The sequence below is a fragment of the Lemur catta genome, chromosome 8, assembly GCF_020740605.2.
Source record: "Lemur catta isolate mLemCat1 chromosome 8, mLemCat1.pri, whole genome shotgun sequence".
Lineage (NCBI taxonomy): Eukaryota > Metazoa > Chordata > Mammalia > Primates > Lemuridae > Lemur > Lemur catta.
Genome location: NC_059135.1, coordinates 64277122 through 64298489, shown reverse-complemented (window position 1 = coordinate 64298489; position 21368 = coordinate 64277122). Strand labels below are relative to the sequence as shown.

Sequence of the window (21368 nt, the reverse complement as noted above, 5' to 3'; positions counted from 1 at the left end):
CCCCTCTGTAATACTGAAGACTTGTTATCAGAAAACTTGAAAGCTTTCTCTGAAATAAAACTTCTTTAATTATTTTAAGATTCTTCTTGGAGACATAGTCAAGTTCCGAGATCTTCATCGATGGTACTTGGATCATTTGGAACAGATTTACTGAGAGAGAGGAGAGATTTAGAGAGGAGAACGGATTCTTCCATTAGTAATCTTATGGATTATAGTCACCGAAGTGGTGATTTCACAGCTTCATCGTGTATGTATAAACTCTACTATGAAGTGTAGCTTATCTACTAATGTACCGTTTTCCTCTTTATGTCACTAAAATAACAGTACAAAGGAATAAATGAAGTGTATCTTATGTCCATATGAAGATTTCAGAATAGCTTAATGTCTTAATAGTACCTTATTTGTTGCTTTGCTTTAAATATCTAAACTAAATTTAAAATAAAATAGATGTATATGAGTAATTGCCTTAATTGCATTTTTCCTTTTAAGAATGTGTATGTTATAAAGTAACATACTAAATCTTATATACTCAAATATAATTTGCCTATAAAATATAGTTTAATAAGTTAATTCTGAAATAACTAAAGGTGAAATCACCATTTTAAGCCATAATTTAGAATTATTTTAGTTTTATTTTCATTGAATCAACATAAAGACTCACAATCATTGTACATAGTCTTAAGCTTTCAAAAATAAACAAAACTATCACACTAAGTAAATGAAGGGAAAAAGTGGTAATTGAAGTTGACAAATATAGCAGGCAGGCTGGTCCAAAAGTAGTGAGTTATCTCAGTTGATTGTTCACAATCAGTTACAGACTGAACTCCTATTCTTTCCCCCCTTCTCACTACTACACTTGACTAATCTAAAAACATACATATAGAGGGTACATGTTTCATTTATATAGAAGTTTGATTTATAGAAGAAAATACATTTTGTTTTTAAAGATTTAGGTTATTTTAATAACTCTTACTGGGGCAAGACTTTGCTTTATTTAATACAAATGAAAACATCTTTTTATTTGCTTGGCTTTGGATGGAGGAGCTTTAGTACCAATACCTTCTAAGTTTGGGAGTATAAAAGTACAGGATAGAAATAGATTTAGCCAGTAACAGTTTATCCTTTCTGGAGGTGCCATGCATTAGCACAGTAATGTAGATCTTACACTAGGTGTATGAATGAGTATTCCTCACAAAGGAATTTAGTGTTTCTCATCTCATTTGAAGATTCAAACCACTAGGTTGTTTTTTTTTTTAAATACAGATGTCAGAACCCTATTCTGATTTGTAGTTCCCAGCCAGTATTAAAAAGCAGAGGTGTGTCTTGAGTTATCAGGGATAAGAACCACTGCTAGTAACTTGAAGGATAAAAGGTTGGAGAGATTTTTAGCTGTTAGCAAGGTTTATCATAAAATTACAAATGACTTTTATATTTATTGCAGAGTATGAAAAATCTCCACAAGGTTTCCTACGATGATTTTGCTTTTAATTAAGAGTCATTTACATTGTTATTTGGCCTATTTAAAATACTCAGGTTACTAGTTATTCTTCTACCATATCAATTAATTTCTTTTTTTTTTTTTTTTTTGAGACAAGAGTCTGGCTCTGTTGCCCGGGCTAGAGTGCTGTGGTGTCAGCCTAGCTCACAGCAACCTCAAACTCCTGGGCTCAAGCTATCCTCCTGCCTCAGCCTCTCGAATAGCTGGGACTACAGGCATGTGCCACCATGCCCGGCTAATTTTTTCTCTATATATATTTTAGTTGTCCAGATAATTTCTTTCTATTTTTAGTAGAGACGAGGTCTCGCTCTTGCTCAGGCTGGTCTTGAACTCCTGACCTTGAGTAATCCTCCCTCTTCGACCTCCCAGAATGCTAGGATTACAGGCATGAGCCACCGCACCCGGCCATCAATTAATTTCTGATTAATAAATTCAACTGTTTTACCTTTATCGACTGTTTGCATTCCATAAGCTCATAACACATTTCTTTCTTTTGTATTTGTAAAATTGACTTTACACACCAGTACTAGATTTTACCAAAAGGAATATAAAGAGAAATATTTGTGTGTTTTCTATAATAATATTTAAGATCTGTAGTTATAATATAGCAGTATTCAGTTTGAATACATTGTTTCATTTTAGCAGTGATTAGTAGGTAATAAATGCAAATTTAACAATGTTCAAACTATTTCATATAATTGGTTACCTTTCCTTCTTTTCAAAAATAGATGTTCAAGACAGAGTTCCTTCTTCATATTCACAGGGAGCAAGACCAAAAGATAACTCAGTGAGCACTTTACAGTTGAATACATCATCCACAAACCACCATTTGCCTTCTGAACATCAGACCATACCAAGTTCTAGGGACTCCAGCAGAAATTCTTTAAGATCAAATTTTTCTTCAAGAGAATCAGAATCTCCCCGAAGCAGTACACAGCCTGGATTGTCTTATGTTTCAAGTAGAGATGAAACCCCAACCGTAAGCAATTCAGAAAGAGTTGTTTCATCTCAAAGATCATTTCAAGAATCTTCTGATAATGAAGGTAGGCGAACAACCAGGAGATTGCTGTCACGTATAGCTTCTAGCATGTCATCTACTTTTTTTTCACGAAGATCTAGTCAGGATTCCTTGAATACAAGATCACTGAGTTCTGAAAATTCTTACATTTCTCCGAGAATCTTGACAGCTTCACAGTCTCGTAGTAATGCAACATCAACTTCTGAAGTTCCTGATAATAGGGCATCTGAAGCTTCTCAGGGATTTCGATTTCTTAGGCGAAGATGGGGTTTGTCATCTCTTAGCCAAAATCATAGCTCTGAGTCAGATTCAGAAAATTTTAACCAAGAATCTGAAGGTAGAAATACAGGACCATGGTTATCTTCTTCACTTAGAAATAGGTGCACACCTTTGTTTTCTAGAAGGAGGCGAGAGGGAAGAGATGAATCTTCAAGGATACCTACCTCTGATATACCAGCTAGATCTCATATTTTTAGAAGAGAACCAAATGAAGTGGTTCACCTTGAAGCACAGAGTGATCCCCTTGGGGCAGCTGGCAACAGACCACAAGCATCTGCAGCATCGAGCAGTGCCACAACAGGTGGCTCCACATCAGATTCAGCTCAAGGTGGAAGAAATGCAGGAATAGCAGGGATTCTTCCTGGTTCCTTATTCCGATTTGCAGTCCCCCCAACACTAGGAAGTAATTTGACCGACAACGTCATGATCACTGTAGATATTATTCCTTCAGGTTGGAATTCAGCTGATGGAAAAAGTGATAAAACTAAAAGTGCACCTTCAAGAGATCCAGAAAGACTACAGAAAATAAAAGAGAGGTAAATTTGAACACCTGTGTTAAGCATATAAAGTAAGGGCAGCTTAGAGAAAGAACTTATTTCTAAATTGGCTTCTCATAAAATTGGTATCTGAAATTTCTTTTAACATTTGTATCCAGTAAATTTTAGTGTCTCATAGGTAAATAGATGAGAATAAATAATTGAGGGTAGGCACTGGGGATGTGAATTGCATCAAAAATAGTCAAAAGTTATTTTTTATTTTAACCAGTTTAGGCTACAGATGCATGTGATGACAATTATCTCTTAACCTATTCTTTTCTTACTCTATTCTTTGGTAGACTACCTAATTGAAATTGATAAGAGGAAGCAAGTAATAATGGATTACCACTAAATCTGTTTTAGTCTTTACTAAGGTGATTTATTTACCATTTGTTTGTATTCCTCACCTCAAATCTTTTTTTGGAATAAAGTAAAATCAGATGCACAAATTTTTATTTTGTTTTTGAAGTCCAAATGTGTACTGAATATTCTTTATATATTAGGATTATTTGACAGAAATACCAGTTTAAATTCAGGGCATAGGATTTTTTTGTTTGTTTGTTTTTTGTCTTTCTGAGACAGAGTCTCGCTCTGTTGCTCGGGCTAGAGTGCCGTGGCGTCAAGCTCACAGCAACCTCAAACTCCTGGGCTTAAGCAATCCTTCGGCCTCAGCCTCCCGAGTAGCTGGGCCTATAGCCATGTGCCACCATGCCCGGGTAATTTTTTTCTCTATATATTTTTAGCTGTCCAGATAATTTCTATTTTTAGTAGAGACGGGGGTCTTGCTCTTGCTCAAGCTGGTCTCGAACTCCTGACCTCGAGCGATCCTCCCGCCTTGGCCTCCCAGAGTGCTAGGATTACAGGTGTGAGCCACCGCTCCCGGCCACATAGAATTATTTTAATACAAATTTTTTGTAGAGTTGAACATTGCTTGAAATTCACTGGTAAGAGTGAAAAGATTTTATTTATCAGAGATTTCATTCCCAACTTTACTAATAATTTTGTCATTCTTAGTCTAGTTAATTAGTATGAAAATAGTTTTTATGATAAAATAGGATAGAGTAGTACATATAAAGTATACTTGTGGGAAGAAAAGACTTACAGAAAGCTAAAGTTGTGGGTTTGGGGGGTTTTTTTTCCTTCTTTTTTATAAAGGCCTAGTATATTAAAATTGTTGGGAAGCATAGTTGTTACTGTAGAGTTTTTTTGTTTTGTTTTGTTTTTTGTTATTTGGTACTTTAACAAGAAAATACTTTCTAACTTTCTGGTAATAAAGGAAGCCTTGCACACTTTCTGAGATGTTAGGCATTGGGCTACCATACTCCCATTTTTCCTTTTATCGGACAGATCTTACCATGTGGCCATTATCTCCCTGCTTTTAAACTTACTGTTTTTCCTTTACCCTGGTAATGTTAGCTTTAATGTTTGCTTATTATAGCAATTTCCTCTGATTGCAAGCTGTCTGCTAAAGAATGCAGTAACTGTTATATTTTTGGTCCTTAAGGTTAGGTTAATTTGAGTGTAGTAATGTAAACAGAGGGCAAAGCAATTGTTTAGTGATCTTATGAGAGAAAAAATTAAGCCAGCCGCCGCCCTATCTGATTAGTTTTAAAAGCAGCATTTGTTGGTTATTTTGCCAGAGAGAGAGAGAGAGAAGTGGGAGCATGTGTGTTCGTGTGTTCCTGTGTTCCTTTGTTGTATATTGCCTCATACACGAAGATTTTAAGACATTCTGTAACTAAAATAATAAGGGTATAAAAATTTGAACATACCAAGTAAAAAATAGTTGAAGTTATGACGGGAATAAAGTTAAATTTAAAGATAAAACATAAATACCATGTTTGCAGCCTTTCAAAGTATTTGTGCTTGAGGCCATGTCTCTGATTAAGCTAGGGCATGAAAGTTACCTGGCAGTTGTATGTCTGTTCATCTGTTTCCACAAATCTTTCGCTAAGTTCATTTAGAAATCCCTATGATCCAGGTTGTATTTCAGTAACAGTTCAGTATTATCAGTTTATTGAGTACCTCTTTCATGCCAGCAGTGGACTAATGCAATAGAGATTTTAACAATTACTTTCCTTATTATGTAACTATTATTCTTTGTTTAAATTAAGTAGTACATGATGATCATTGCCTGTTAAATAGAAGACAAAGGTTAATGGAAACTGTTCCACACTTTAAAAGCCTACCCTTATAGAAATCAGGATGATTTATTAAGATTCCTGGGGGTGGGAGGAGTGGAGAATTTTAAAATCTACTTTTAAATTTTTTACTGTAATAGAATATAAAATGTTTATCAGTTTAACCATGTGGTTCTGATAACACATAAATAAGAAACCACAAGGCAATATGTGTTTAAGTCATTGAAATAGTCTTAAAATTTTGGGGGAGGTAAAGGACAAAAGTGAATTTCTAAGTACATTATATTAGACTTTTTGTAGTCTGCGATACTGCAGAAATTAAAATCTCTTAGTGGTACTTCCAAAGCAATTGTGAATAATATGGATCTTAAACTGTGCTACCAAAGACAAAATTACTTAAATCATTTGAAGATAAATGATAAGCTGTCCTATTTTATTTACCTTTAAAAGGCTTATAATTTTTATTCTAAATGGAATGGTTTTTTATGGTGGTTACTGTTTATTATTACTACTTTTTTGTTGTTACTGTTTGCTTTTTTCCACCCAGAGAGAGCACGAGTAGAAATAGTAAAAAAGATTATTTGTGATGGATGAGTTATGATAGCTCTTTTTGAGAAATGTGCCTTCTTTTCCAGCCTCCTTTTAGAGGACTCTGAAGAAGAAGAAGGTGACTTATGTAGAATTTGTCAGATGGCAGCTGCATCATCATCTAATTTGCTGATAGAGCCATGCAAGTGCACGGGAAGTTTGCAGTATGTCCACCAAGAGTGTATGAAAAAGTGGTTACAGGCCAAAATTAACTCTGGTAAGATTTACCCTTTTGTGTATTTTTTTTTCAGCATTTTTCCAAGAGATGCATGTATGTATGCATTTTGGTGAATAAGTTTATAATTTTATTATTGAATTTAGGCTCTTATCAAAAGTATCATTTTTGAAATCTCAACAAAAGCATAAAGAACATTAGTCTTGTTTCACAAATTTAATTTGTAATAATGTTTCTTGTATTTCATTTTCAAACAAACGATTTACTTCTTCATATGTGTATAATGCAACTGTAATTTGTGGTCACTGGTAACCCTTACATCATATACTTTGAAATCAAGGAAATACACTCATCATTTACTAGCTATGTGTCCCTAAGAAAAATTTAACTGTTTCTAATGCTCTTGTGTCACTTAGCAAATTAAATTCTTTTGTTCATTGAGTGCCTGTAATACAGCCAGGCACAGTTCCAGATGTGGGTTATACAGTGGTAAACAAGACTGACAAGGCACCTGCTTCTGTGGTGGTGGTATTGGGTGTTAAGGGAATTGCTTTCTGAGGCGAGAACATTTAAATTTAGAGCTGAGCTATTCCAGAAAGAGGGGAAGAGCATTCTAGCAGAGATAACAGCCACTACAAAGACTTTTAAGATGGGAATGAACTTTGGTGTATTTGAGGAGCTGGATGATATACAGTGTGGTGTATAATTAGTGTTTTAGAGGCAGTGTGATACAATTGAAATGAGAGGGATTAACAGATGCTAGGTAATGTAAGACTTTTTTATAATCTTTGGTTTTTTAAATTTTTAAATTTTTAATTATGGGTACATAAGAGTTGTATATATATTTTTTTATTTATTTATTTTTCCCTCAATTCATGGGAACTCAAGGAATTGTGTATATTTCTAGGGTACATGTGATGTTTTGATACAGGCATACAATGTGTAATGATAAAATCAGGGTAATTGGGGTCATGCAAGACTTTTAAACCAAAGGCCCAAAGGTTAGATTTTTATTTAAGTATGATGGGAAGCCCCTGAGGGGGAGGGGAATTAAATGATCTTATTTATGTATGGCTGCTCTGAGGAGAATGGATTTTAGGGGGACAAGAGTGGATACAGGGAGACCAATCTGGAGTTTATTAAAAGTAGCACTTGTTAGAGTTGGTGGTGGCTCACATGTAGTAGTGGTGATGATGATGATGATGATGATGATGATGATAGAAATGGATAGAATCTGGTATGTTTTAGAGGGGGATTATGTAAGACTTGCCATGGATTCAATGTGATAGAATAAAGGAGAAAGAAAAATAAGAAAAGCTCATATTTCTGCTTGGAGCCACTAAGTGAATGGTGGTGCCTTTTACTGAAATAAAGGAAGCTGGAAAGGGATCAAGAGTTCTGTTTTGGACATATATTTGAACTGCTTATTAGCTAACCATGTGGAAGTGTCAAGTAGGCAGTTAGTTAGACAAGCCTGGCATTTCAGGAGAAACACTGAAAGTTATGGTTTTGGGAATTATGAGCACATAAGTAACATTTGAAGCTTTGGGATTAAATAAGGTCAACTGGAAAAGGGCAAATATCAAAGAATCGGACCCAGGACAGAGCCCTGGGCATCCAAATGTTTAGTGAGAGTGGAGAAAGAGCTTTGAAGAAGCAGCCTCCAGTCAGGAAGAAATCCAAGAAAATATAGTGTGCAAGCCAAAAGAAAAAAGTGTTTTAAGGAGGGTGTGATCAATCCTGTACTGCTGAGGGGTTAAGTCGGATGAGAACAAAGAAATGACAGTTGGTTTTCATAGCATAGAATGTGCTTGGTGGCTTCAGTCTCTGTGCAGTAGTGAGTTCCTAAGCCTGATTGGACTGGACTGAGGACAGTAAAAGAGATAGGAAAGGAAAGATAGCAATATAGACTCTTCCTTCAACAAATTTACTGTCAAGGAGATTGGAAATATTGGGCAGGAATTAGAGTTATATGAAGTCATGGGAAATATTTTATTTTGAGGTAGGAGATTTTAGGGCTTTTTTTTACTTTCAGAGATTCAGTGGAGAGAGAAAAAACTACAAAAAGGAGAGAAAGAAGGTGGGTATCCAGAGCACAAGTTAAGGGGTTAGCTTTAATAGGAGAAAGGATAATTTATTTCCAGAAGGCTAGTGTAGATATGAGTATTGATAGGTTTGTTGCTTTGGTGGGAAGATGCATGACTTTCTATATAGTTGCTTCTGTTTTCTTAGAAAGTTAAGGTCTTTAACTGATTAGGGGACAGGTTAGGAGGTTTTAAAGTGTGGGTGAAATAGCATTCTAAGGATGTATAGTAGGATTTCCAGGCACTATAAAGTGAGACAAATATACTACATTTCTTACAAAGCAATTTTCCAGTGCTTGGATACAGACATGGATTAGAGTTCAATGATGTTGGTTCCTTTGCCAGGCAAATATAATGAAGGAAGTTAAGGGTATTTGTAAGGACATAATTGTGGTGATCATGGGAATTAAGATCAGAATGTAAGTAAGGTCATTAGAAAGTGGATAGCGAGAAGTGGTAGAGTCAGTGTCTTTGAGTCTAATTGACATTGAAGAGAATTGTCAGAGTAAGCTGGAATGATAAGATGTTGTAGGTACATAGGGCCAGATGTGGTGGCATACGCTTGTAATCCCAGCTACTCAGGAGGCTGAGGCTGAATGATTGGTTGAGTTCAGGAATTTGAGACCTTGCTGAGAAACACAGTGAGATTCCATTTCTACAGGAAAAAAAGAAAAAGAAATTTTAGGTATACAGGAGGAGAGGATACTTAAAATATAGATTTAGGGTTAGTGTGGTAAATTTTAGTGGCAAGGTCAATGGTATGACCTTAGAGTGGATGGCTGAGTAGGGTAAAAGTAATATTGGATGTTGAGCAAGGAAGCAAGGATGTTGAGAAAGTAAGAATTCAAAGTGAATGGTACATGTGGAAGTTGAAATTACCAAAAAGTGGGCCAAGTGTGGTGGCTCATGCCTATAATCCTAGCACTTTATGGGAGGTGAAGTGGGAGGATCAGTAGAGGCCAGGACTTCGAGACCAGCCCAAAATATAGCGAGACACCCGTCTCTACAAAAGAATAAAAAAATTAGTGGACGTCTCAGTGAGGTGGTGCACACCTATGGTCCTAGCTACTTAGAAGGCTGAGGCAGGGCAATCTCTTGAGGCCCAGGAATTCAAGGTTGCAATGAGCTATGATGATACCACTGCACTCTACCCTGGGCAACGGAGCAAAAACCCTGTCTCAAAAAAAAAAAAAAAGAAAAGGAAAGAAATGACCAGAAAGTAAGTTGGTGAAGACAGAAAGCCAGGTACTAAAGTCATTAATGAATGAGAGGGGAATTAAGATTTGAAAACAGCAATGGGTTTGTTAAATGAGGAGTGGGGGGCATCAAAATACCTTTGCTTCTTGGTCCTGAGTTACAAGGGGCTGTGGAGAAAAATGACTGTAGAAGAGTATTAATATATACAGGTATTAGTCAGGGAGCACTGTGGTTCAGGCATGAAGGTAAAGAGATCATTCACAAAAAAATTTAGTTATTAGAGGAATTTACTGATGTTAGACAGTGAGTACCAGAGGGCACAGTGGCAGCAGTTAGGAGGGTAAAAAAAAGGTGGGAAATTAGATGAATAAATGTATATAATTGTGTGAGATTAAAGGACTGACAGCTTGGTGACATAGGCAAATATGTTGCCACTCATTTTGAGGCAGCATAGACAACATAACTTCGTCAGATCAGCGCTCACTTTCCTTTCAGCTGTTTTCTAAAAGATGTGCTTGTGTTACTGCTGTGAGAGTTTTATGAGTTCTTTGAAGACAGGAGCTACCACTTTTTTCTGAATCGCTAGAACCTCTGATTATTGCTTGGTACATAATAGCCATTCAACAAATACAAATGTCAGTTGAACTGAATTTAAACCTCTACTCTAGTATAACTTCCTCTAATCTTTAAGACATTTTTCAGTTTGAAGCCTTATCTAAAAATGAACACAAGAAAGGGGGGAAAGCTACATGTTTAATTAGACAAGGCTACTAGCTACTAAGTTGGAACCAAAAGCTTACGAGTAATAAAATGTTAAATTCATATGGAAAGGAGGTCTTTTTCTTTAAAAAAAAAAACTATAGTAAAATAGATGTTACATAAAATTTGCCATTGTGACCATTTTTAAGTATACAATTCAGTACACTTAGAGTGTTGTGCGGTCATCACCACTGTTTATTTCCCAAACTTTCTCATCATCCCAGACAGATCTGTACCCATTAAGCAGTAACTCCCCACTCTACTCCCTCCAATCCTGGTAACTTCCAATCTACTTTCTTGCCTCTCTGAATTTACCTATTCCAGATATTTCAGAATAAGTAAAATTATGAAATATTTGTCCTTTTGTGTCTGCCTTATTTCACTTAGCATGGTGTTTTCAAGGTTCATCCGTGTTACAGCTGAGAGGAGCTGTTTTTATGTGGACAATGATGGCTTCCTTTTTTTCCCCTCCTACACAGTAGGGTAGGCACATTCCTTGGATTCCAATAGGCCATATATATGTGTATATATGTGTATATACACACACACACACATATGTGCTGTCATATCAAAGATACTAGCCTAGATATGGAACTAGTTGTTTGAGATGTTAAATCATTAAACATTTTCATGGCATCATGCCAGGGTACTTAAGGAGGAAATAGGAAGTACAGATAACATTCCATTGCCTCTGTCAGCTTTTGAGGATCAAGGATGTATGAGTATCTGGGAGGAAAAAACAACAGTGATACCTAAATAATGGGTGGAGGCTTAAATACCATAGGGCAGGATCTGACGTGCATGTTGAGTATTACGGATTATTTTAGAGGACATTACTGGTTTACTGCAGTAATGTAATATTTTCTTCTCCTTCCCTTTAAGATTTTTTTCTTTTAAGCTTAAAACTTGTGAGGAAAAATGTTTTGTGAAGGCATTATAAAAGTAAGCTTTACTTGTAATTTAATTCTTATCAGGTTCTTCATTAGAGGCTGTAACCACCTGTGAACTCTGTAAAGAGAAGTTGCAGCTTAACCTGGAGGATTTTGATATTCATGAACTACATAGAGCTCATGCAAATGAACAAGTTAGTATATTTTGCCTAATTTGGTAAGTGTCTATTCTGTGCTTAAAGGACAGCTCTTGAAGAAAAGATTAAACCATGGTCAGAAACTCTGCGTTAAAATAATAATAGTAATATTCTTAACATAGTTTACTGCATTAGGTGTTATTTCATAATTTTTCTTTATTTTTTCCTTAACTTTCTGTAAGTGAAAGACAAATCACAGGTTTCAAATTTATTCAGATAAACTTTTTTCATGTTTCCTAAATAAACCTGAAAATAATTAGGAAAGTGGTCCCAAAGTAGGCATGCCAACCTTATTTCCCCAGAGTTGTAAGTTTTTGAGATGCTTAAATGATACAGTTAGAATGAAGAGCTCAACATTTTTTCCCATCTCCCCTACTGAAGGAAAATTTGGGGTGGGGAGGGAAGATAGATAAGCAGATTACAAGGGTGACTCTAGAGTCAAACTATTCAAGCATACTTATTAGCATATTTATTATAAAAAGAGATATGATGGCAAGGAAATGCATGAAATACTTGAAAACCACTTTTTAAATAAAGGGGTAATTGACTCCCGCCACCCCTCTTTTTAAATATAGAGTGAGGTTCACAAAACATGAAAACCATTTTAAAGTGAAGAATTCAGTGGTGGTAGTATATTCACTATTTTTTATAATTACCATCTCTTTTCAGTTCCAAAACATTTTCATCACTCCAAAAGAAAATCCCTGTATCCTTTAAGTAGTTGGCCTCCATTTCATCCTTTTCCCAGTGCCTGGCACCCACCAATCTATGTTCTGTTTTATGAATTTACCTATTCTGGGTATTTCATATAAATGGAATCATACAACATGTGATCTTTTGTCAACAGCTTTTATTTTTAAAATGTGGTGACAGTGGATACTCTTTGAAAATCTGATTAAAACTATGTACACTCCTTAAAATACAGACACAAATTTTGTGTATAATTTAAGGGATTCCCATATCCCTTGAAGCTAATTGCTTAGATCCAGGTTAAGAATCCCTGATCTAAAAAACGAAACATTAAGCAGTTGATGTAGCACAGCTGCTACTCTAATACCAATTATGTTTTAGTCTCTAATGAGCTAGTTGTTTAAAAGGAAAATCACTTTCAGCAAGGAAATTAAATCCCTAAAGAGTCTTTGTAGAGAGCCGAGCATTGGTATTTTAAAGAGCAGAGGAAAGAGTGTATAAAGGTTGAATAGTGCAGAAATAAGTAAATAAATAGATAGATATTCTTCTCAAAACGAGAGTAGGTTTTAAGAGGATTGTTTTGCCATCTTCCTTCTCTGGATGCTCCATCATGTTTCTCAAAGGCAGTTCTTTGACTTTTCAATTCAGCCAGCAATGTCTTTATTTTTCTCTGAGCATTTTAATGACTCACATTCTTAAATAATTTAGAAGTGTTAGGAAATATTAGGTGGAGTCATTGTACTAAACAATGATAGCCTTGATGAAGCTTCCTGGCTTTAACTTGTTTGTTCTGTGTGAATAATGGATTCTCCTGGCCTGACTACTACCCTCATTTTAAGTGATTAATTTAATACTACTACCCTCATTATCCAGTGACTTCATCTTTTCCAAGGTGATAGTCATTTAAAACTTTGAAGTTTTCTGGATATATGACTTCCATTTAAGTTAAAAATAAGCAAAATAAGGCTGGGCTCGGTGGCTCACACCTGTAATCCTAGCACTTTGGGAGGCTGAGGCAGGAGGATTGCTTGAGGCCAGGAGATAGAGACCAGCCTGAGCAACAGCAAGAGTGAGACTCCAACTCTGCAAACAAACAAACAAAAAAATTAGCCAGGCATGGTGGTGCTTGCTTGTAGTCCCAGCTACTCCAGAGGCTGAGGGGAGCACAGGAGTTTGAGGTTGCAGTGAGCTATGCTGACGCCACTGTACTCTATCCTGGGCAGCAAAGCGAAACTCTGCCAAACAGACTAACAAATAAATACATACATACTGAAGCATTAATTTCAAATCTCTTGAATACTCAGTAGAATCTGGTAACCAGTTACTTGCTGAAGTTGATACTGAGAACATCCAGTTCTTAACTTTAGATGAGTTAATTGCTCAAAAAAGATGCAATTTATAGGGCGTTCACTAGGTGTAAAAATTACAGGACTTACTAGATTTTTAATAACACTATATTTATGACTTGTATTAATATCTTTTAAAAAACAGGACAGTTTTGAACCAAAGAACTCTGTTTTTACCAACTACAATTTCTCTGTGAATGATACAAGTTATTGTTACCTTTAATCATTATTTACTGTTACCTTTAAGTTCATTGTATTACACACAAAAAACTTTAGCTATCACAGTAGATTTTAGGTGTGGGTAGTATATTGGTTTAGCTATAGATAAAATGGTATGTTTTAAGTAAATAACATTTGAGCTTTATAGAAAACCAGAGCATTCATTGATTTAAAATTTCCACTTTTATATAACTCATTACATAAAGGAAGACTATGTGAGAATAAAAAGGATATTTATACCTATTTGGACTCATCACATGGCATTAGTAAAATTTTATGAAATTATGAAGGACAGGGCAATCTTTTATTTCTTGTTTTCATTGTATCCCCTGCTAGGAACTGCATGTGAGTACATTTCCTCTAGTTTTTCAATATACTGTGAATATTGATCTTGATTCTACTAATTTTTCATTCTCCATATTTTTCCTTTTCTCCTGTTTGCTTCCCTGTTGAAGGCTGAGTATGAGTTTATCAGCTCTGGTCTCTACCTAGTTGTGTTATTGCACTTGTGCGAACAAAGCTTTTCTGATATGATGGGAAATACAAATGAACCAAGCACACGTGTCCGAGTAAGTAATATTGGAGTGGGGGAGAGGGAGGGTGTGACACAAGCAAGTGTTTGCCTTGGAAAGCAGATTGTTTTATATGTTCACATCCTATTTCCTTTGGGGTGCTCTTATTTTAAAATGTTTCTTATAAAAATAAAGATATTGTAGATTTAATGGTAATTGCTGTCTTCCTTCTACAACAAGCAGACTGATTTTCTTATAAAGCTATTTTAGAGAAGTAATTTTCTAGCTCTTGAAGGTAATTGGAATATATTTCAGTGAAAAATAGGGACAGAATTGGTAACACAAGGGAAAATGGTCTTTTTAATTTAAAAAAAAAAAAAAACCATCCTCAGTATTATGACTTGGAAACCTGAAATTGAACTCCAAAAGCCAAAAGAGTATGGGAAATTAACTTCAATTTTTTTGTTACTATTCTGTAAAAGATTACCAGTATACTAAATTTTAAGTGTCCATACCCCAAACTATTTACGGTATGGACTAGTTGGTGTTTATTATGTACACAGTCAACCATAATACAATATTTAGGCTGGCTGGCTGTTAGATTTAGATATTTGTAAGTAAATGATGCTGTTTGCCTCAGTGTAACCAGAGGAAACTTTATACTCTGCTGCCATGGCCATTTTGTGTAGCAGGGGCTAGGTTCTGTACATGTCTTTCATTATTGTAGCATTCTGAACACTTAATGTCTTGAAATGTGTTCATAAATACATCCTTCAAACCATTTTTTATATAAATGTTCACTTTGATAAAGATTTAGTAGAGTTCATGTTAAGGTGTAATGTTTTTATTTTGAAAATTATCAAATAACTGCAATTCAATGTATATAATACTTCTTCTAACTTAGTAAAGTATTTTTCTGTATTTTATCATCATGTGGACATTATTCCAGTGAGCCAGTTGACAGATTATTATCATTGAAAGAAAAGAGAATAAACTATTAACATCTGAATTTCAACAAAGTTTCTAAGTACTTTAGAAATCATAAACCCCTAACTTTAGTTAATGGTGTGAAATGATTTCTAAAAAGGTGTCTTAACTCTTCAGAGTGAATAAAGCATATAAGGTCTTTTGAATTCATGTGTTTGTAAATGTTAATATTAAGAAGTTCCAAAGTGGAACATTCCAAAGTGTTGGATGACTTTTCCAATAGCAAGTCATTTTTAGGACTTTTTAAATTATAGAACTAAATGTATACTTTTAAAACTATCAAATTCAGGCAGGAAAATAGTGATTCTTGGGAGTATTTTTTTTTTTAGTTGACCATTAACATTGAATTCATTTGTATCGAAATTACAAGGGTTTTCTGTTTTTTTTCTCCCCTCTATTTCATAATTTTTTAAAGTGTTATACAAGAAGACAATACCATTGGATAAAATTATTGTATCTATTCCAATTTCAAGAAACTGGTTTCTACGTGATTAATAATGATTATATAAAACATTTTAAAAATAATACCCTTAAGCTTGTTAATTTTGATGTGGGGGGAGAAAGACCCCTATTTAAAGGTTTAAAATGATGTTTAACTTTTTAAATAGAAATGAATCTCCTATACTGATTCTCTCTTTAGATCCATTTGCAACATTTAAACTACTGTATTTCTTTCTGCATTGTTTCTAGTTTATTAACCTTGCAAGAACTCTTCAGGCACATATGGAAGATCTCGAAAGTAGGTGGAATTTCCCCTCCCCAGATTTGTTGAATTTACTTTTGCAAATTAAACCCACAGAACAGAACCTTAAGTATATACTCTTTTCTACCAAATTACAGCTTCCTGTAAAGCTTAATAATACCAAAGTGATTGATTTGGGAAAATATGGGATGGGCAAGTGACAGTTTTTTAAAAGCATATTATTATAAATTACTTCAGGGCATAGAGGGATGTAATTTTAACCATCAGCATGTTACTTTTATTTTAAATAAAAGCTTATTTTTGATCACTTTGATTTTAGCACTTGTAATCTGAAAGAAGACATAAATCTTAAGTACTAATTAAACCACATTTCTTAATCTGTTAGAATTTTTTTTTTTTGGTAAGAAATTTTACTTGTTATTCAACTTTGATAGTTCATAAAAGGTTTTCCCTGGGCTTATATATGGTTCCAGGATAATAAGGGAAATACAGTCCTGATTCTGAGTCTATAACAGAACACAGAGGGGATATTTTGCTCCTTGTTCAGGTCCTCAAGGGCCTTTAATAGGTAGCCAGCTCTGCCAGCTGCTCCAATCTCTTAAGGTGATGTCCCAGAATTAGGACTTCTGCCTGAGCTGCTATGTGAAGGCACTGAATGCCCAAATCTTTACAGGCGTCTGCATAGCCTGCCCTCTTCTCAAAATCCTGTAACTTCATACCAGGTAGGCACAGGTATTGGTGGCTGTGAGGCGGTTCTTGGGAATCCAAGATTACCCCCACTTAACCCCTATTTTACTTTTTCATCCAAAGCAACAAGTTTGCCATTTCAGTACACTCAAGTGTTTTTAAATATATATTCTCCAATTGATTACTTTCTATACTCATCTTCAAAATATTTGGAATATCTGAAGTGTGCATAACATTTTACCTTTAGAGGAAGCTCAGCATCCTTTGAAGTAATATTTAAGGACTTAGTCCTCATAAGAACCTTTTAATTCCTTGAATTAGTCTAAGACAGATTTTTCTTGTTAAGTCTGTACTAGTTTTAAGTTTTAAAAGGGTTTGAGATAAGACAACACATTTTCACAATTTTAATTAGTACTTGTGAAGATAAAGGAGTCAGTGGGAATTTACTTGGTGTAAAAATTTTTTTCCTTTATACTTTCTTCGTTCAGATGCCTTATGTTGGCTAATACAAAGGTCTCTTTTTTGGTGGTTATTTTGAAAATTATAATTTACACTTTATCCAATGTGATAGTAATTTGTTTCAGTGTACATTTTCCCCAGATTTATTGTTTTTTAAAAACTAATATTCTAATTTAGACTTTAGTTTCTTTCATAGCAGTCTCTGCTCCCAATCTGTGAGAGGAATATAAGATAGAGGTGAAATATACCAAACTCAGTTGAGCATGAAAGATGTGGGTGCTACAAGTTAAACCCTAAGTACTGGAGTATTAATATATTCTGAAATTGGTTCCAACTGAATTTTCCTCTACTGTGGAGTTAACCAAATGGAAAATATTAATAAAAGAAGTTCCCTATAAAAGCTGTTATTTTTTAGTTTGATATTTCTCCATGACATAGCATGGAACTTAATGATAGAGTTTGTGTCAGTCATGGGCTAGGTATATGCTTGGTATTATTTATTAAATAAGGATTTTTATCTATAAGTATTGCATACTTTTTCTGTGCTTTGATCTAGGTTTATTCCATTTGCAGGATGCTCTTAAATTGTCCAGTATTACTACAAGAGAGTACATTACACCTTTCTGCCCTTGATAATGGGGGGGATGCTAGTTAGATGTTTGTTAGTGAGCTTTCATCATTTTCCTTCACTTGCAAAGCAGTTCACAAAATACATAGTTTTATACTTATTATATCCAGTTTTATACTTATATCCTTCCTAAAGACATTTCAAGATCCTTTATATTAACTCTTGAACCACTGATGACTCTTCAATAAACTGAGGTCAGACATGTTTCAAAAGTGATAAGTTTCTGACAGTGTGGAGACATGGGATTGATTAAAACTATAGGTTTTTACTGAATCCAGGTATCTTTAATTTAGGCTGTGTCTATATAAAGCTTTTTGACATACTAAATAGACCTTTATCTTGGCATTGTATAGACATAGCTTTATGTAAATTTAAAGAACACCCATAACCTATTATTCTATGTACATTTTTTTTCATTCTCATCGGATGCATCAAACATGCAGCGGTAATAAGCCAGATTCTACTCAGGTGTGTGAGAGCACTTGCCTTAAATTCACTTTCTCTAGTGTATATATCATTAGCTACTATGAACACAGGTTGATCTCAGAAACATTTTAGAAGGTGCTATTGAGCCACATTTTTGAACATTTTCATTTTTATAAAAACTATGTAACATTACAAAAAGATACGGGGGCGGGGGCATTGTGGATGGGCATCACCCATGGTCAAACCACCCTAACCCTGTCATGACAACTTATCATTTTGATCAAACAGTATACTAAATTGGGATTTTTGTTTTACAAGTCATTGCTGTTCTGGCTTCATATTTACACCTCTCATTCTTATCCCCTTTAAAATCATTCTTGATCATCCTGTTTTCTTTCAACAGCTTCAGAGGATGATTCCGAAGAAGATGGAGACCATAACAGAACATTTGATATTTCCTAACTTCATATAAGACAAATGGATGATCTGTGAACAAGTGTTTATTAAAACTGGCAATTAAGTATGAATTAATTTTGTGGGGGAATGCCTATTAAATACATTGACTATCTTATATATAAAATGAATATATACATACACATGTATGCATGTATATATATATTCATTCTGAAGTGTTGCTGAATTAAGATGCTACTGCTGGATCTTTTAACATGGCCAGCACATCTGATGTTTATAAACTGGTAATCAAAAGTATTTTTCTTCTAGGTGAGTGGGAAAGTATTATCCTTGTTTTAAATATCTAAGCAATGCCCATCAACTTTTTTGTGTTCTTAGATTACTGTAGTCATATTTATAAAAAAAGGTTCGTGTTTTAGTCTTCTTGCTTAGTGAGAAAAGTGGGACAAAATATGCTTTTGAAATAAAATGCCAAGTGGCACTTAATTATTTTTCTTTCTAAAATGCCTTAAGTTGCAGTCTCATTTTGATAATCATTTGTCTCCAGTGTTTAAAAAGAAAAGAATGGGGAGAAGGTTATGAAGAGCGTTCATTATATAAAGTTTCCAAATTTAATTTGAATTCTAAATTCACTTACAATAAAACTAATTTTTAAAAAGTATACAAATATAAAAAATATAAATGATGGATAAGTTTTTGTATTGATTTGCAAAACACAGATTATATTTGATAGGCCATAGTATGCAGATATTCCTTTTGGGAATACTACAGCTGTAAATTTTATCAGAATTTGCCAGTCAAATGCTATTTGGTTAAAAAAAAATTATTGCAAGCTCAAGTTAATGGAATATTTTTAAATCCCACATTCAAAGTTTAAAAACACTGGTTTTCAATGTGTTTTTTAGTGTTGTCACTTTATAGATAAATATGATATAAATAACCTGTTTGGACCTCGGTCGTTTTTAACTGTTCCTTGGTAATTTTGAGCATTTGTTTGGTGACTTATTAAAATTTTTCACTACCTTTGGAGAACAGATTAACATTATCTATTCACCATGAATGGGTCTACAGTGTGGTCATGAGTTGTGTATACTTCCATAACACTGTATTTTTCTTTTGTCAGCACCCTTGGGTACACTTCAAAACACCTTCATTTGGCTTCAGGTTGAAGTCTGATGTTATGTCAACAAACTCCTTTTTCAGAACCTAAATAGAAACCATGTGATTCCTCAAATGTGAATGAATAATTTGCCCACACAAAGTCAGTTTGTTGGTCTTATGTAAAACATTGGCGTGAAATAAAGTGCATACTGATTGATTTATTTTACAGTTTGAAATGTTTCCTTTTAAACTGGTGCTCAAAGACGACTTCAAACCTGATAACCAAGAATTTTATTAAAATTTCAAATCCCATTTCATACAATAAGTGCTTCTAAAACATTTGCTCAACTCTTGCCTGTTATCTTTGCATCATCTTTCTTAAAGCAAAAATACAAAATTTAAGGATGCTAGTTTCAATATATTCTGTGGGTCCTTAGGGATGTTCTGAATGTGACATTTATATGCTTTTAATAAAATTCAGCATGACAGATGTCTCCTTTTAAAATTTTAACTAAATGGTAGAAAACATTCCATTGGTGTGCATAGAACTTATGTATAGTTTTGTCATTAAATGATAAATGACAGTGGTAACAGTGGCTTGAGCCTATAGTATTCTTACAGTTCTTTAGTACCACTTGGCATTTAAATATTCTCAAATTAGCTTTTGATTATCATGTAAATGTGACACTAAAGGAGTAAGAGGGAATAAGAGAAAAGGTTAGCATTGGTTATCAGTTGTAAACACTGAACAAAATTTCTATAAAGAGACCATATACCGATAAGTACAAAAAATGCAAATTCCTAAGAAAAATAGTTGAGCTGGATGCAGTGGTTCACCCCTATGATCGCAGCAATTTAGTAGGCCGAGGTGGGAAGATTGCTTGAGCCCAGGAGTTCGAGATTAACGTGGGCAAGATAGCAAGATCCCATCTTTACAGAGAAAAATAAAAATTTTAAAAAGGTAGTTGAAAATGTTATTCTCTCGAAATAGCTGCCAAGCGAAGAATTATGTTATTAATAGCTAGAACTAAGATGTTGAAGAAAGCAATTTCTGCATTCTGAATGTAGTAAACAAGTCTGCATATATGATCCAATTATCTGTTGACCAATGAATAAGGGGCTGTTACCGATGTTCTGATATATAAAGAAAATTAAAATTTAGCACTTCATTACCTGGGGGCTTTAGACCTGTTGAAGAATGAATTCAAACATTAAAAATTAAATCACAGGCCGGGCGCGGTGGCTCAGGCCTATAACCCTAGCACTCTGGGAGGCCGAGGCGGGCGGATTGCTTGAGGTCAGGAGTTCGAAACCAGCCTGAGCGAGACCGAGACCCCGTCTCTACTAAAAATAGAAAGAAATTAGCTGGACAACTAAAAATATATAGAAAAAATTAGCCAGGCATGGTGGCACATGCCTGTAGTCCCAGCTACTGGGGAGGCTGAGGCAGTAGGATTGCTTGAGCCCAGGAGTTTGAGGTTGCTGTGAGCTAGGCTGACGCCACGGCACTCACTCTAGCCCAGGCAACAGAGCAAGACTCTGTCTCAAAAAAAAAAAAAAAAAAAAAAAAATTACAGTTTAACTATTTTGGAAGTGCAATAGGTAGAAATTGTCAAAATGTACACAGTAAAATTAGTTATATGAGAGTGTTGAGTGGAAAAGGAGATTCGAGAGCAACAGTATCCAATAAAACTTCTGCAATGGAAATGTTCTGTAACATACACTGTCTGGTATGGTGGCCACCAACCACATGTGATTTGAGCACTTGACTATGTGGCTAATAGAACTGAGGAACTGAACTTTAAACTACGTTTAATTTTAATTTACTTAAATA

At 34.7% G+C, this 21368-nt stretch overlaps 1 protein-coding gene across 6 annotated transcripts in view; it reads left to right on the top strand.

Moving 5' to 3' along the window:
• The window catches only part of MARCHF7 (membrane associated ring-CH-type finger 7), a 48173-nt gene extending 28418 nt beyond the window's left edge, over window positions 1-19755 (top strand). The window contains exons 4-10 of one of the 6 annotated variants that reach the window (XM_045559234.1): window positions 80-247; window positions 2227-3331; window positions 6108-6277; window positions 11250-11359; window positions 14073-14186; window positions 15807-15855; window positions 18423-19755. In XM_045559234.1, coding sequence (XP_045415190.1) covers window positions 80-247; window positions 2227-3331; window positions 6108-6277; window positions 11250-11359; window positions 14073-14186; window positions 15807-15855; window positions 18423-18481 — 1775 coding nt within the window. In that variant the 3' untranslated portion in view covers window positions 18482-19755. Of the gene's footprint in view, window positions 1-79; window positions 248-2226; window positions 3332-6107; window positions 6278-11249; window positions 11360-14072; window positions 14187-15806 lie in introns of all 6 variants that reach the window. The other 5 variants (XM_045559237.1, XM_045559235.1, XM_045559233.1 and 2 more) reach the window with 5 other exon arrangements.
• Window positions 19756-21368: the final 1613 nt, after the last annotated feature.